The sequence below is a fragment of the Thamnophis elegans genome, chromosome 4, assembly GCF_009769535.1.
Source record: "Thamnophis elegans isolate rThaEle1 chromosome 4, rThaEle1.pri, whole genome shotgun sequence".
NCBI lineage: Eukaryota > Metazoa > Chordata > Lepidosauria > Squamata > Colubridae > Thamnophis > Thamnophis elegans.
This window is the reverse complement of record NC_045544.1, coordinates 140,000,288-140,017,967: the sequence shown is the minus strand read 5'-3', so window position 1 is coordinate 140,017,967 and position 17,680 is coordinate 140,000,288. Positions and strand designations below refer to the sequence as shown.

Genomic DNA, 17,680 nt, shown 5'->3' with positions numbered 1-17,680 from the left:
GATGGGGATGCCTCATTATGCAAACTTCCCAAAGCAAAACCAGGATTTACTGGCCTTCTTTTGGGAAGGTGGGATAGGCAAGAGGGGGGACCGGCGGGGGTGGTAGTCTTTACACAAGGCCTCTCTCTTGCTTGGGAGGTGCCCGTTTCTCAGGAAAACCCCAAATCTCATTCACCAAACTTAATCCGGCCCAGAGTTTCTCAAAAGCGGCAATTTTTAAGATGTGCGGACTTCAACTCCCAGAATTCCCTTAGCCAGCCTGAAGGGGATTCTGGGAGTTGAAGTCTGCATGTCTTAAAATTAAAATGCAGATTTAGCCTTTCTACTTTGATCTTTTTAAAAGATTTTCTTTCCAATTAAATTTTATTGTGTTAAAAAGATATCTATGTATCTATATATTTATATATCTATACATGTATGTATGTATGTATGTATGTATGTATGTATGTATCTATCTATCAGATTATCTAAAAATTAAAAAGATATATCTATATATCTATATATATGTATGTATGTATGTATGTATCTATCAGATTATCTATCTAAAAGTTAAAAAGATATATCTATATAGCTATACATGTATGTATGTATGCATGCATGTATGTATGTATGTATGTATGTATCTATCAGATTATCTATCTAAAAGTTAAAAAGATATATCTATATATCTATATCTATATGTATGTATGTATGTATCTATGTATCTATCTGTCTGTCTGTCTGTCTATCTATCTATCTATCTATCTATCTATCTATCTATCTATCTATCTATCTATCTATAAGATTATCTATTTAAAAGTTAAAAAGATATATCTATATATAGCTATACATACATCTATATGTATGTATGTATGTATGTATGTATGTATCTATTTATCTAAGATTATCTATCTAAAAGTTAAAAAGATATATCTACATATATAGCTATACATACATCTATATGTATGTATGTATGTATGTATGTATGTATGTATCTATCTATCTATCTATCTATCTATCTATCTATCTATCTAAAGATTATCTATCTATAAGATTATCTATCTAAAAGTTAAAAAGATATATCTATATATATATCTATACATCTATATGTATGTATGTGTCTGTGTCTGTCTGTGTGTCTGTCTGTCTTATCTATCTATCTATCTATCTATCTATCTATCTATCTATCTATCTATCTATCTATCTATCTAACTAACTAACTAACTAACTAACTAGCTATCTAGCTATCTAGCTATCTAGCTATCTACCTACCTATCATCATTTAATGACCCCATAATCCCTTACAGGGTGGAGTCTGGGCTACTGAATGGAGCTAGCAGAGCGTTTTAATGGCCAGATGCCCTTCCCTGTCGCCAGTGTGGAGTTTTGTTCAGCAGATACATTCTCATTGTGCCCAGAGAGAGAAACATCTGCCTCTACCTAGGATCGAACTCACAGCCTCTTGACTGTGAGGCAAGATTCTCCATCATCCAGGTAACAGTTGCCCCAAAGGTGATTTTTCAGGAGGCAACTGGACTTTCTTGGGTTTTTTTTCCTTTGAAGACGTTTCTCTTCTCCTCCCAGAAGCTCCTTCCACTCTGACTGGATGGTGGGGAATGGAAGGATTTCTCCTCCTTGCAGACAGCTGGTCATTTGCATCCTTTTAGAGGGTCGTTGAGGCCACTTGGAGGTTTCTCTGTGTCCTCAGGGTCACCTGAGTGGTGCAAATGGGTGTGGAACTGCTGAAAGGAGTGTGTCGTGCCGCTCTCCACCCCCATTCGCACCACTCAGGTGTCCCTGAGGACAGAGACAAACCTCCTTTTATATATAAACTTGATTCACTCAAAGCGCAACGGTGTGGCGGCCATCTTGATTTTCTGGGGCTCACATTTTTCAAACCGCCTCACCTCTTTCGTATATAGTTAAAAAGTTCTGCAAGAAGAGGAGCTACCAGGAAGGAAACGGGAGAAAAACTGACCACTCCAGAAAGCCACATTCTCTGCTGTGCACCTTAAAAAAACCCCACGTGTACCACTTCCCTGCATTGTGGGTCTGTGTAGCTAACGCTCGCAAAACGAACCGCCAAGGGCAAAAGCCGTTTCTGCCATTGCAACAGCCGCACGCGACACCGGAAAAGCCAGGCAGGGATTTATGTACACGAATGAAAAATCTTGCAGCATGAAGGAGAGCTGAGGGCACTCCGCTGCATGTCCTCTTTTGCGTACTTTCACATGCCGGCACAGGCTCTTCTGCGGAAGCCACAATCAAAGAGCATCAAAACAGACGTTGCAAAATGTGAAATGAGTCAGGTTCTACATTTAGGCAAAAAACCCGAAATGCACAGGTACAGTATAGGTGGTACCTTGCTCAACAGTAGTAACTGTGAAAGGGATCTTGGAGTCCTAGTGGACAAGCATTTAAATAGGAGCCAGCCGTGTGCAGCAGCTGCCAAAAAAGCCAACACAGTTCTAGGCTGCATCAACAGAGGGAGAGAATCAAGATCACGTGAAGAGTTAATGCCACTTTATAAGGCCTTGGTTAAGGCCACACTTGGAATACGGCATCCAGGTTTGGTCGCCACGATGTAGAAAAGATGCGGAGACTCTAGAAAGAGTGCAGAGAAGAGCAAGAAAGAGGATTAGGGGACTGGAGACTAAAACATATGAAGAACGGTTGCAGGAACTGGGGATGTCTAGTTTAATGAAAAGAAGGACCAGGGGAGACATGATAGCAGTCTTCCAATATCTCAGAGGTTGCCACAAAGAAGATTTGGGAGTCAAGCTATTCTCCAAGGCACCTGAGGGTAGAACATGAAGCAATGGGTGGAAACTAATCAAGGAGAGAAGAAACTTAGAACTGAGGAGGAATTTCCTGACAGAGAGAACAATGAATCAGTGGTACAGAAGTTGCCTCCAGAAGTTGTTGATGCTCCAACACTGGAAGTCTTTAAGAAGATGTTGGATAGCCATTTTTCTGAAACGGTATAGGGTTTCCTGCCTAGGCAGGGGGTTGGACTAGAAGACCTCCAAGGTCCCTTCCAACTCTGCTATTGTATTGTATAAATTTTATATATATATTTGTGTGTGTGAGAGAGATGTGTTTATTTATTTATTTATTTATTATTAAAATTTATATGCTGCCCAATCCCGAAGGACTCCGGGCGGCTTACAAAAGAAGAAAGAAAAAAAGAAAAAGAAAATAAGAAAAAGACAGTTTAAAATCACAACACACACAAACACACACACACACACATATATATAAATGAAGCAATCTGAATTTGGAGCTTTCTCTGCACTGAGTGGGGTGGGACCACCCTCGAATGCCCCCTCCCTCGAATGGTATGGTTGTTGTGTGCTTTTTAAATTGTGTATTGTTTTGTTCGTCTTTTTTATTCTTTATTTGTACCCCTTCCCTTGACTTGGATTGTGAGCCGCCCTGAGTCCCCTTCGGGGAAAAGGGCGGCATATAAATGAAATAAATTCAATTCAATTCAATTCAACCATTTCCTTTGCTCGGAAGCAGCATAAGAAGGGACCTTGGAGATCTTCTAGTCCAACATCTGCTCAAGCAGGAAACCCTATACAGGTAGTTCTTGGTTTATGACATACAATTGAGCCCCAAAATTTCTGTGGTTAAGTGAGGTATTTGTTTGTTTTCTTTATTTCTTAAAAAAAAAACATTTGCATTAGGTTGTAAAGTATTATAAAATGCAAACTACAAAAGTAAATAAAAGTATGATTCAGTGGGCAAGGAATATAATGTGATGCTTGAACAATGGAAAAATATGTGGACGAAGGATTTAAAATTGACACTAAACTATGATTGAAAAGAGAATTTTTAGGATGCATCGCTGGTATTTAACACCAGATAAGCTCTTTTAAGATGGATAAAGGTGTGTCAAATGAATGCTGGAAGCGTAAGGACAACGAAGGAACTTTTATCATCTCTGGCGGACATGTGATAAAGCAAAAAAAATAAAATAAAATTGGACTACGATTCGCAACTCTAATACAGAAAATTCCTGAAAATGGAGATAGAAACGAAATCGGAATTTTTTTCCTTTTGGGATTAATGGAAAAGAACTAGAGAAAAAAAAACTGGGACTTTGCTACTATACAGGTCGACAGCAGGAAAACAACTGTATGTGCAAAAAATGGAAAGATACCTACCACGGAAGAACGGATGCAGAAGTCGAATTAGCTCTCTGAAATGGCAAAACTGACTATTCTGATTAAAGAAAAGTACTTTAGTTTCCACATGGAAACCATTTCTGAACTTGAGGTGGAAAAGAATGAAACTTTGCCTTTGGGTTTTACAGATTACATTGATAGATCTTTATAGAAATGACTCGTTCTTATTATTACGGAAAAAGCAAAAGCTGTGATTTGCTGTTAATTCCCTATTCTACTGCAATAGAGAGAGTCGGAAGTCAATGTTCCTTTTCTCTTTTCTTTTCCCTACTTTTCCTCATTTCTCCCTCCCCCTTCCCCTCCCCTTTCACTGCTCTTTTATTTACATTTGTGAGACGCTTCTTAGGGGAGTTTTGCCCTGTTTTTGCCACAGTTGTTCAGGGAATCGCACTCCCAGAATCCCCCATCTAGCATTCCATAAGATGGGTGGACTTCAAATCCCAGAATTCCCCATCGAGCATGCTTTAAGAGGGGTGGACTTCAAATCCCAGAATCCCCCAGCCATCTTACTTTAAGACAGGTGGACTTCAACTCCCAGAATCCCCCAGTCAGCTTCCTTTAAGAGGGGAGGACTTCCACTCCCAGAATCCGCCATCCAGCATGCTTTAAGAGGGGAGGACTTCCACTCCCAGAATCCCCCAGCCAGCATGCTTTAAGAGGGGTGGGCTTCCACTCCCAGAATCCCCCAGCCAGCTTCCTTTAAGAGGGGTGGACTTCAAATCCCAGAATTCCCCATCCAGCATGCTTTAAGAGGGGAGGGCTTCTGCTCCCAGAATCCCCCAGCCATCTTACTTTAAGAGGGGTGGACTTCAACTCCCAGAATCCCCCAGCCATCTTACTTTAAGAGGGGTGGACTTCAACTCCCAGAATCCCCCAGCCATCTTACTTTAAGAGGGGTGGGCTTCCACTCCCAGAATCCCCCAGCCAGCTTCCTTTAAGAGGGGTGGACTTCAAATCCCAGAATTCCCCATCCAGCATGCTTTAAGAGGGGAGGACTTCCATTCCCAGAATCCCCCAGCCATCTTAATTTAAGACGGGTGGACTTCAACTCCCAGAATCCCCCAGCCATCTTACTTTAAGAGGGGTGGACTTCAAATCCCAGAATTCCCCATCTAGCAGGCTTTAAGAGGGGTGGACTTCCACTCCCAGAATCCCCCAGCCATCTTAATTTAAGAGGGGTGGGCTTCCACTCCCAGAATCCCCCAGCTGGGGTTGCTCAGCTTGAGAAATCCTGCTTTAGATGCAGCTCCTCATTCCAGAATAATTGAATTAAAAACAAAAACAGCCAAAAGTACTCACGCCAGTAGAAGATCATCCGAAACTGCAATAAAAATAAAAATAAAAAGAGAGAGAGAGAGAGAGAGAGAGAGAGAGAGAGAGAGAGAGGGAGGGAGGGAGGAAGGGAGAGAGAGAGAGAGAATCAACATTAACGGCTAAGAAAGGTGTCGGCCCAACATATTGTTTACGGGAGAGACTCGAATGGCCCCTAGAATATCTCAAGAGTTGGCAAGCCATTTGCAAACGGCACGGGCGAAATGAGGGAAGCGTCAGTGGAAGGGAACCCATTTTCTCACAGAGGGATAAAGCTACACTTTGTTCCTGAAAGCTATTTGAGAGTCCTGGGGGGATTTGGCCAAGTCGCTTGGCTACCGAACGACGGTGGAGTGGTGATGAAGACTAAAAAAAGGGGAAGGAAAAATAAGAATAACCCAGCCGGATGCTCTAAAGGAGAGGAGGAACAAGGGACATCCTCTTCCAATGCCCTGAGATTACCTGGCTGGATTTTTGGGGTGGGGGGTTCCCACCCCAAAAAAGCCTCTAAATGGGGACTGGGAGACATGCCACTCACCAAAACTGTCAGTGAAAAGGAACAACTTTCAGAATGGATGGAGTTTTAAGGGGGAGAAGCCTCTAAGGCAATGGTTCTCAACAACCAGTCGGGTGGACTTCAGCTCCCAGAATGCCCCAGCTAGATTGTTGAAGACTGTGCGCTGAGGAATTCTGGGAGTTAAAATCCACCCCTCTTAAAGCATTGCTGGCTGGGGGATTCTGGGAGTGGAGGCCCTCCCCTCTTAAAGCATGCTGGCTGGGGGATTCTGGGAGTGGAAGCCCTCACCTCTTAAAGCAGGCTGGCTGGGGGATTCTGGGAGTGGAAGTCCTCCCCTCTTAAAGCATGATGGCTGGGGGATTCTGGGAGTGGAAGTCCTTCCCTCTTAAAGCCTGCTGGCTGGGGGATTCTGGGAGTGGAAGTCCTCCCCTCTTAAAGCATGCTGGCTGGGGGATTCTGGGAGTGGAAGTCCTCCCCTCTTAAAGCATGCTGGCTGGGGGATTCTGGGAGTGGAAGTCCACCCCTCTTAAAGCCTGCTGGCTGGGGAATTCTGGGAGTGGAAGTCCTCCCCCCTTAAAGCATTCTGGCTGGGGAATTCTGGGAATGGAAGTCCACCCATCTTAAAGCAGGCTGGCTGGGGGATTCTGGGAGTGGAAGTCCACCCCTCTTAAAGCATTCTGGCTGGGGAATTCTGGGAGTGGAAGCCCACCCCTCTTAAAGCATGCTGGCTGGGGGATTCTGGGAGTGGAAGCCCACCCCTCTTAAAGCATGCTGGCTGGGGGATTCTGGGAGTGGAAGCCCACCCCTCTTAAAGCATGCTGGCTGGGGGATTCTGGGAGTGGAAGTCCTCCCCTCTTAAAGCATGCTGGCTGGGGGATTCTGGGAGTGGAAGCCCACCCCTCTTAAAGCATGCTGGCTGGGGGATTCTGGGAGTGGAAGCCCACCCCTCTTAAAGCATGCTGGCTGGGGGATTCTGGGAGAGGAAGTCCATCCCTCTTAAAGCATTCTGGCTGGGGAATTCTGGGAGTGGAAGCCCACCCCTCTTAAAGCATGCTGGCTGGGGGATTCTGGGAGTGGAAGTCCTCCCCTCTTAAAGCAGGCTGGCTGGGGGATTCTGGGAGTGGAAGTCCTCCCCTCTTAAAGGATGCTGGCTGGGGGATTCTGGGAGTGGAAGTCCTCCCCTCTTAAAGCAGGCTGGCTGGGGGATTCTGGGAGTGGAAGTCCTCCCCTCTTAAAGGATGCTGGCTGGGGGATTCTGGGAGTGGAAGTCCTCCCCTCTTGTGCCATTGTAAGTTTGATCACTAAAGGAACTGTTGTAACTTGAGGACTACCTGTAGTTTGGTTTTAGCTTGTTACATAATTTTAATAATAAATACATAATAAACTTTCTGCTTCAACAGGCTCTTAGTAACAACACGTAGCCTCTGACTTATGACCACAATTTGGACTGGAACCTCTCACTAAGCGAGGTGGTAAAATGAGCCATACCCAATGTAGACCTTTCCCCCCCACCCCCCGGTTGTTCAACGAATCCCTGCAGTCATTAAGTAAAGCGCATGGTCCTTATGCGAATCGGGCTTGCCCCCGTTAATTGTAATTGTCGGTTGAAAAGGCGGCAAATGTGGTCATCCCATTATGCTAGGACCCTGCGGCATCATATCAATACGTGCCAGTTGCCAATGCACAAATTTCGATCATGTGACGGAACGGTCATAAGTGCGAGGACTGGTCCTACGTCACTTTTTTTTCCCGGCGGCGCCGTAATTTCCAACGAATGGTTGCAGGTCAAGGACTAATTTGTACAGGTAAGTGGGAGCAGAGAATTTATTCTGTGGTTTATTGAATGCACTTTGATAAAGAGCGTAATAATTTTTTCCTGGTCTGTTGAAAGTGGCCACTGAGAGAGAGAAAGAGAGAGAGAGAGAGAGAGAGAGAGAGAGAGGGAAAGAGAGAGAGAGAGAGAAAGAGGGAGAGAGAGAGAGAAATCGCTTGTGCCAAAGTGACCTCCGTGCACTGAACGATTCCAGAACTTTGGCACTCTCTGCTGGTCGCCAGCCGGGATAGGAATGGATGCCCTGGAGATCTATTTTGCTGCCAGTTTTTAAGGACGAGGGGAGGGGGGAGTGCAGTGCAGGTAGTCATAAATAGAATAGAATAGAATAGAATGAGCTGGAAGGGACCTTGGAGGTCTTTTAGTCCAGCCCCCTGCTCAAGCAGGAGACCCTATACCAATTCAGATAGGTGGCTGTACCGTCTCTTCTTAAAAACCTCCAGGGAAAGGAAGGAAGGAAGGAAGGAAGGAAGGAAGGAAGGAGGGAGGGAGGAATAACAGAGCTGGAAGGGACCTTGGAGGTCTTTTAGTCCAGCCCCCTGCTCAAGCAGGAGACCCTATACCAATTCAGATAGGTGGCTGTACCGTCTCTTCTTAAAAACCTCCAGGGAAAGGAAGGAAGGAAGGAAGGAAGGAAGGAAGGAAGGAAGGAAGGAAGGAAGGAAGGAGGGAGGGAGGAATAACAGAGCTGGAAGGGACCTTGGAGGTCTTCTAGTCCAGCCCCCTGCTCAAGCAGGAGACCCTATACCAATTCAGATAGGTGGCTGTACCGTCTCTTCTTAAAAACCTCCAGGGAAAGGAAGGAAGGAAGGAAGGAAGGAAGGAAGGAAGGAGGGAGGGAGGAATAACAGAGCTGGAAGGGACCTTGGAGGTCTTCTAGTCCAGCCCCCTGCTCAAGCAGGAGACCCTATACCAATTCAGATAGGTGACTGTACAGTCTCTTCTTGAAAGCCTCCAAGGAAAGAAAGAGAAGGAAGGAAGGAAGGAAGGAAGGAAGGAAGGAGGGAGGGAGGGAGGAATAACAGAGCTGGAAGGGACCTTGGAGGTCTTCTAGTCCAGCCCCCTGCTCAAGCAGGAGAACCTATATACCATTTCAGATAGGTGGCTGTACAGTCTCTTCTTGAAAGCCTCCAAGGAAAGAAAGAGAAGGAAGGAAGGAAGGAAGGAAGGAAGGAAGGAAGGAAGGAAGGAAAACAGAATAACAATTGGGAGGTACGTCTAGTCCAACCCTCTGCTCAAGCAGGAGAGCCTCAACCATTTCAGTCAAACGGCTGTCCAATCTCTTCTTAAAAACATCCAGTGAAGGAGCTCCACAACTTCTGGTGGCAAGGAGTTCCACAGGTTAATTGTTTGCACTTGTTAGGAAATTCCTCCTTAATTCTAGGTTGCTTCCCTCCATTGTTTCTTGTCCTACCCTCAGGTGCTTTGGAGAATAATTTGACCCCCTCCTCTTTGGGGCAGCCCCTCAAATACCGGAATGCTGCCATCGTGTTCCCCCTAATTCTTCTTTTCTTTGGACTAGCCAAAGCCAAATCCTGCAGCGGCCACCGAAGATCAAATAGCATAGACGAAAGTGACTTACGACCGTTTTTCACGCTTACGACCGCTGGAGCATCTCCACAGTCATACGGACATAATTCAGATGCTTGGGCAACTGGTTCGTATTTATGACGGTCATAAATGTCCCGGGGTCACTTTTGACAAGCCAAGTCACTAAGGGAGCCGGATCCACTTAACGACCGTGTTGTTAACTTCAATAACTGCAGTGATTCACTTAACGACGATGCCCAAAGAAAGTTCGTAAAAGGGAGGGAAAGCTTACTCAGCAGCTGTCCCGCTTAGCAAAGGAAATTTTGGGGCTCAATTGTGGTCGTAAGTCGAGGACTACCTGTAGAGAGATGTCGGCCACTTACTCTGGGAAGTTTCGTGGAAAGATTTCTGGATCTCTTGCAGCAATTCTTCTGCTATGACCGGCAAGGAAGCGTCCATCTTCACGGCTCCTTTGTCCCCTATCAGAGAGGAAAAGGAAAAGGCTTAGAGGGTTGCAAGGAAAAAAATCAAAAATATTTCTTTTAATTGAGTGAGCAGGAGAGAGAGGGAGAAAGAGAGAGACAGAGACAAAGGGGGAGAGAGAGCGTGCGCGCGCGCGAGAGAGACAGAGAGACATAGCGAGAGAGAAAGAGAGGAAGACAGAGAGAGAGAGACACACAGAGAGAAAGAGACAGACAGAGAGAGAGAGAGACAGAGTGAGAAAGACACACACACACACACACACACACACACAGAGAGACAGAAAGACAGAGACAGGGAGAGAGAGAGAGAGACAGAGAGAGAGAGAGAGACAGAGAGAGAGACAGAGAGGGAGAGAGAGAGACAGAGAGAGATAGCGAGAGAGAAAGAGAGGAAGACAGAGAGAGAGACACACACACACACACAGAGACAGAGAGACAGAAAGACAGAGACAGAGAGACAGAGAGAAAGAGAGAGAGACAGAGAGGGAGAGAGAGAGACAGAGACAGACAGAGAGAGAGAGACCGAGAGAGAAAGAGAGCAAGAGAGAGCGAGAGAGAGCGAAAGAGAGGGAGAGAGAGAGAGCGAGAGAAAGAGAGACAGAGAGAGAGCGAGAGAGAAAGAGAGAGAGAAAGAGAGAGAGCGAAAGAGACAGAGAGAGAGCGAGAGAGAAAGGGAGAGCGAGAGAAAGATAGCAAGAGAGAGAGAGAGAGAAAGAGAGAGAAAGAGAGAGACAGAGAAAGAGCGAGAAAGAAAGAGAGAGAGAGAGAAAGAGAGAGAAAGAGAGAGACAGAGAAAGAGCGAGAGAGAAAGAGAGAGAAAGAGAGACAGAGACAGAGAGGGAGAGAAAGAGAGAGGGAGACCGACAGATAGACAAAGTGACTTAGAATCTCTTATCCACCCGCTCTTCATCCTTAAGGAATCTCATGGTTTAGTTATTTACTTATTTAATTTATATCAAATCTTTATAATTTTTATTAAAAAAATTCAGGGCAAAGAGTCTAACACTCCTCCCTCCTCTTATTTTCCCCCACAACGACAATCCTGCGAGGTGGGTTAGGCTGAGAGAGGATTAGAATGGGCAGGATTAGAACTCCCAGTCTCCCGGTGATTGGCCCAGAGTCACCCAACCAGCTTTAATACCTAAAGTGGGACTACAACTCCCAGTCTCCTGGCAATTGGCCCAGGGTCACCCAGCCAGCTTTCATGCTTAAAACAGGATTAGAATTCCCAATCTCCTGGTAATTGGCCCAAAGTCACCCAGTTGGTTTTCATACCTAAGACGGGACTAGAACTCACCATCTCCTAGTGATTGGTCCAAAGTTATCCAGCCAGCTTTCATACCTAAGGAAAGACTAGAACTCACCCTCGCCTGGTGATTGGCCTAAAGTCACCCAGCTGGCTTTTACGCCTAAGACAGGACTAGAACTCCCAGTCTCCTGGTGATTGGTCATAAATCACCCAGTCGGCTTTCATGCCTAAGACAGCACTAGAATTCAGTGTCCCCTGGTGATTGGCTCAATATCACCGTCAACATGTGTGCCCGAGGCTGAACTAGAACTCACATCTCCTGGTTTCCAGCCCGGCTGCCTTAACCACTGGTCCAAAACTGGCTCTCGTTTTGTTTATTTTCCACGAAAGGGGTTTTCAAACGCCCTCTTAAGCGCTTTAAGACTCCAAATTCGACAGTCATTTGTTCAGTAAATGTCATTCTTCTTTTACATTCTCCAGATGCTTTTAATAAGAATAAGAATTAAAAAAAAATCCCTCAGCCTCTTGAACTAGAGGTGACCTATTTATCAATTCTGCCTTCTCATTAGTTGTGTGCAAAGGGGAAATACAGGACAAAAGATTCCAGCTTCTCAAGTTTTTCTCCGTAATAGAAGGAGATGAAATCATCGGCGCTGAAACCGATTTGAATTACAGCCTAAAACCCAGATGATGTCCTGTCTCTTTTTTTTTTTTGGTCGGTTTTGTCACCCTTTTTGCTCTCCAAAAAGGTGACTTAAGTATTTTCAAAAGCTGATGTGAATCACCTACTAAATATTTACATGCCAGGCGGTTGTTAAGAGCTTAATAAGAAGCAGGCAATTTAGAACCTGAAGAAAATGATTCATGGCAGATGTAGTTCCACAGACCTGGCTTGCCTAATGATAGAGTTGTAAAAATTGATTTTTTTGAAATTACCGTATTTAGCGAAAAGGAAGCTGGCTCTGCATTTATGGTAATCTTCATTCCCTGAAACTAGGATTAAAAAGGAAAAAAAATTCCCTGCCCTTTTCCGGTAGGGACAGGAAGCCCCAATTAAACCTCGCATTTTTATGAAACGAGGCATAAAGAAGCCTACACTTTATAGGTTGTGTGATTTGTGTTAAAGCTAGGCTGGTTGCCAGAGAGTGTGAAGCGTTCCTACCATTCCTTCAAAAGGCAGACACACCTGGAAAGGTATTTGTGTGCACCCACGCGAATATGGGTGAGCCCTGTTAAAAGGGGTTAATCTTCTCATATTGTATTAGGGCCAGGCATTAAATTGTTATTTTCTAGGATGCCTCTGGAAGGAAGGAAGGAAGGAAAATAAGGAAGGAAGGAAGGAAGGAAAATAAGGAAGGAAGGAAAGAAGGAAAATGAGTAAGTGAAAATGAGGTGAAGGAAGGATGGAGGAAAAGAAGGAAGGAAGGAGATGGGATTAGAGGGGGAGGAAGAAAGAAATAAAGAAACAAAAGAGGGTGTGAGGAAGGAAGGAAGGAAGGAAGGAAAGAAAATAAGGAAGGAAGGAAAGAAGGAAAATGAGTAAGTGAAAATGAGGTGAAGGAAGGATGGAGGAAAAGAAGGAAGGAAGGAGATGGGATTAGAGAGGGAGGAAGAAAGAAATAAAGAAATAAAAGAGGGTGTGAGGAAGGAAGGAAGGAAGGAAGGAAGGAAAAAAAATAAGGAAGGAAGGAAAGAAGGAAAATGAGTAAGTGAAAATGAGGTGAAGGAAGGATGGAGGAAAAGAAGGAAGGAAGGAGATGGGATTAGAGAGAGAGGAAGAAAGAAATAAAGAAATAAAAGAGGGTGTGAGGAAGGAAGGAAGGAAGGAAGGAAGGAAGGAAGGAAAAAAAATAAGGAAGGAAGGAAAGAAGGAAAATGAGTAAGTGAAAATGAGGTGAAGGAAGGATGGAGGAAAAGAAGGAAGGAAGGAGATGGGATTAGAGAGGGAGGAAGAAAGAAATAAAGAAATAAAAGAGGGTGTGAGGAAGGAAGGAAGGAAGGAAGGAGGGAAGGAAAGAAAATAAGGAAGGAAGGAAAGAAGGAAAATGAGTAAGTGAAAATGAGGTGAAGGAAGGATGGAGGAAAAGAAGGAAGGAAGGAGATGGGATTAGAGAGGGAGGAAGAAAGAAAGAAATAAAGAAATAAATAAAAGAGGGTGTGGGGTAGGGGAGGAAGGAAACAAATGAAAAATAAAGGTAAGAAGGAAAAGGGAGGAAAGAAAGAAAGGAAGAAGAAAATCAAGTGAGAAAGAGAAGCAAGCAAGCAAGGAAGGAGATGGGAATAAGGAAGGAGGGAGGGAAGAAAGAAAAAGAAAAGAGGGCGTGGGGTAGGGAAGGTAACAAATGAGAAATGAAGGAAGGAGGAAATGGAAGAAGGTAAATGAGAGAAGGAAGGAAGGAAGGAAGGAAGGAAATAGGAAATTAATGGAAAGTTGAGGGAAGGAGGGACGGGGAAGAATGAAAGAAAAATAAACAAGAAATGAAGCAAGAAACAAAAGAAAAAAAGGCCGGGAGGAAGGAAAGGAACAGGAGTAAAGGAAAATTGAAGAAAACAAAGGGAATGTAAGATTGATTGAGCTCCTGGTAGTACCTCCTCATCCAACTAATTCCTACAATTTTAGGAAAGGTCCAGATATCACTCCTGTTCTTGGTCATCATCTACGTACGTATCATCTATAGCTATAACTCCTACAGTTGCCCATCTCAATCAAATGACTGGTCAATTTTTCTCCTTCCTTCCTTTCCTTCCATCCATCCATCCTCCCTCCCTTTCCTTCCTTCCTTTTTTTCCTCTTTGTTCTCCTTCCTTCCTTCCTTCTTTCTTTCTCTCTCTTTCTTCTTTCTTTCTTTCTTTCTCTCTCTCTCTCTCTCTCTCTGTATTTCCAGAAAGAAAGGGCACAGTGGTTAAAGTGCAGTACTGCAGGCTCCTTCTGCTGACTGCCAGCTGACTGCAATTTGGCAGCTCAAATCTCACCAGCCTCAAGGTTGACTCAGCCTTCCGTCCTTCCGAGGTGGGTAAAATGAGGACCCGGATCATTGGGGGCAAGAGGTTGACTCTGTAAACTGCTTAGAGAGGGCAGGAAAGCACTGGGAAGCAGTATATAAGTCTAAATACTATTGCTATTGCTTCTTTCTTTCTTTCTTTCTTTCTTTCTTTCCTTCCTTCCTTCCTTCTAATCTCCTTCCTTCCTTTCCTGCTTTCCTTCCTTCCTTCCTTCCTTCCTGCTTTCCTTCCTTCCTTCCTTCCTTCCTTCCTTCTCCTTTTCCCTCCCTCCCTCCCAAGGGTGGAGGAATCCATTAAGGAAATCAAGAATAAAGCACAGCACCTTAAACACTCAATGCCGTTTTGCAAGCCTGCTCTTTTTAAAAGAAAAGAAAAGAAGAAGAGGAGGAGGAGGAAACGAAGAGAATCAAATACTCTGGATAGCTACTGTCCCTACTATCAGCTCCCCTCAAAAGAGGTCGGGAGGATTGAAATGCGTTGCATGCTTTGGCAAGTGGAGAGCTGGAATTTTGGCAACGGCACCGGCTGGAGATCCTGGGAATGTGACCTCCGGGGATATTAATAATTGCGATGCACAGGCAGTAGCACGGCTCCTGCCTCCGGGTTCTCCTTCTACCGGGCAGCAAAAATAGAGACAATAAAAAAAAACCAAGAAGCTCTTGAAACACACACAAAACGCCCCTTGGCAAAATAGAGGAAAATCTCTTCCAAGACAATTCGGAATTTCCGCTACGCCGGGTGATTTGAGCTCCAAGCGAAGAGAAAAGGACAGAAATTGGCATCGGGATGAAAGAAATGGAAGCCAGATGATTGAGGTTGGCCTGGGAGTCGCAATGGGCAGCATCAGGCCGAGCTGGGTCGAGTTGGATGAGAGACCACAAGGAGATCTCAGGATTGTACAACGAGACCGGGATTAGGCGGTATATATATAGAGAGAGGCAATAGAGCACAGGTTCGATTCCCAGCAAGGGTATGGCTAGCTGATGAGAGCTAAATAGCTTGAAATAGATCTATACTAGTCTCCCTTTATTTATTTATCAGCACAAATAAAACATATATATGGGTTTCTGTCTGGATGGTCTCTTATGACGAGCCGATGGACAGAGAATGGAAGCAGTGAACTTCCTCCCATATTTGGGCATACCAGGTGTTGTGACTTTAAATATATACCTTTCTCCCTGGCTCAGCTGATAAGGAGAAGAACCCTGTGGCTTAATGGTTAACACATCTGCCTAAAATGCAATACAGCCCAGGTTCGAATCCCAGTAAGGGTATGGCTAGCTGATGAGAGCTAAATAGCTTGAAATAGATCTATACTAGTCTCCCTTTATTTATTTATCAGCACAAATAAAAACACAAATATAACAAAGGCAACAGTAAAAATATTGGGTTTCTGTCGTGATGGACTCTTGTGACGAGCTGATTGACAGATGTTGGAAGCAGTTAGCTTCCTCCCATAATTGGGGCTTACCAGGGGTTGTGACTCTAAATATATACCTTCTTCCCTGGCTTCAGCTGATAAGGAGGAGACCTGTAGCTTAATGGCTTAGACGTTTGCCTAAGATGCAATACAGCACAGGTTCGAATCCCAGTAAGGGTATGGCTAGCTGATGAGAGCTAAATAGCTTGAAATAGATCTATACTAGTCTCCCTTTATTTATTTATCAGCACAAATAAAAACATACATACATACATATATATGTTGTATTTGTGCTAATAAATAAATAAATAAATAAATAAATACACACACACACACACACACATATATATGTTTGAAACAAAACACGGGAAAAAGCACTTGTGGGTACAAGTAGTCCTTGACTTACAACAGTTCATTCAGTGACCATTCGAAGTTACAATGGCACTGAAAAAAGTGACTTACGACCATTTTTCACCCTTACGACCGTTGCAGCGTCCTCCCCCCCCAATGGTCATGTAATAAAAATTCAGAGGCTTGGCAACTGGATCGTATTTATGACTGTTGCAGTGACCCGTTTTGCGACCTTGTGACAAGCAAAGTAAATGGAGAAGCCAGATTCACTTAACAATCGTGTTACTAACTTAACGATTCACTTAACAGCGGCCTGGAAGGTTGTAAAATAGGACAAAGCTCATTTAACAACTGTTTTGCTTAGCAACAGAAATGTTGGGACCGTGGTTGTAAGTCAGGGACTAACCGTGTTGGCAAGAAATAGGATTTATTTTTACTTGTAAGTTTTAACTTTTTAAAATCCTATTTTTTAAGCTACCAAAATTCCTATTAAGAACACAAATAAGAACTAGAATTTCCATTGCTGGGCAAGGCGGTTGCTCAGTGAGCCAAGCCTGATTTTATGACTTTTTGCCACGGTTGTTAAGCGAATCATGGCAGTTGTTAAGTGAATCAGATGGTCACTAAGCAAATCAGGCTTCTCCCATTGACTTTGCATGTTGGAAACCAGCTGGGAAGGTTGCAGATGTTGATCACCTGACCCTAGGATGTCACAAGTGTCATAAACACATGCCAACTGAATTTGATCATGTGATGTGGCGAATGCTGTCATGGTCATAAGTGTGAGGACTGGCCGTAAGCCCCTTTTTTCAGCACCTTTGTACTTCTGAAGTCACTAAATGAATGGTTGTAGGTCGAGGATTACCTGTGTTCAGAATTACTTTTTTAAAATTTAATTCACATGATTAATTTTATTATTTTATTAACTTTACCCCGCTTAATGTTTTTCAATGCGGTGGTACAAAAATATGGCATAACGTTTGACATGATGTGGCTAGTATTGGAGGTTTTTTGTTTTTCTAAACAAAAATATATATATATGAAATATGAGCAATTTTGTACGAAACTTAAAACAAATCGAGGCGGGAACAGAACGGCTCTTCCAAAAGGCCGCTGCCGCTCCGTTGCCTAGCAACAAAGCGTTCACCTGCTCTGATCTGACTGGCTAACTTCAGTCACGTGAGATCCCGCTTTCTCCTCCCTATCCCGCCCAATAACGCAGTGTTTCTCAACCTTGGCCACTTGAAGATGTCTGGACTTCAACTCCCAGAATTCCCCAGCCAGCATTTGCTGGCTGGGGAATTCTGGGAGTTGAAGTCCAGACATCTTCAAGTTGCCAAGGTTGAGAAACACTGCAATAACGGAGAGATGGAAAGCTGTGGCGCAGACGTCGAGCGCCTCCTGTGGAGGATTAAGTGGAAAGCGCCTGATATACTCAAGTGACACTTTACGGTCTTTTCTGCGCATGTGCACAGCAGAACGAACGAAGAGCTAGAAAAGTGGAGTGTGTCCTCCTCCAATACCCGAGGTCAGGAAAACTAAGTGCAGTGTCCGATATTTGTCAAGTAATGAATATTTCCGAACACGCCCATTTCTCCTTCCCGTAGTGATAAATATATAAAACAACAATTTGGATTTCGCTCATTTTTCCAAACAGAGGAAAAATTTCTCGCAAGACCTCAACGCTGCACCGCTCTACACGAAGTGGTCTATACATCGAACGCGGAACTCACGTGACCAAACATCCAGCTTCGCCTCTCCAATCACGTGCCGAGGGAGTGACGTCACCGCCGTCGTCCGAGTCACCCTTGCGGCTT

General features: G+C 44.2%; 1 protein-coding gene across 1 annotated transcript in view; it reads right to left on the bottom strand.

Moving 5' to 3' along the window:
* The window catches only part of ZSWIM7 (zinc finger SWIM-type containing 7), a 32,447-nt gene extending 14,768 nt beyond the window's left edge, over positions 1–17,679 (bottom strand). The window contains exons 1-3 of the mRNA XM_032216905.1: positions 17,597–17,679; positions 9,742–9,837; positions 5,469–5,490 (exon numbers count right to left, since the gene is read on the bottom strand). Of these exons, the coding sequence (XP_032072796.1) occupies positions 5,469–5,490; positions 9,742–9,817 (98 nt within the window). The 5' untranslated portion in view covers positions 9,818–9,837; positions 17,597–17,679. The remainder of the gene's footprint in view (positions 1–5,468; positions 5,491–9,741; positions 9,838–17,596) is intronic.
* Position 17,680: the final 1 nt, after the last annotated feature.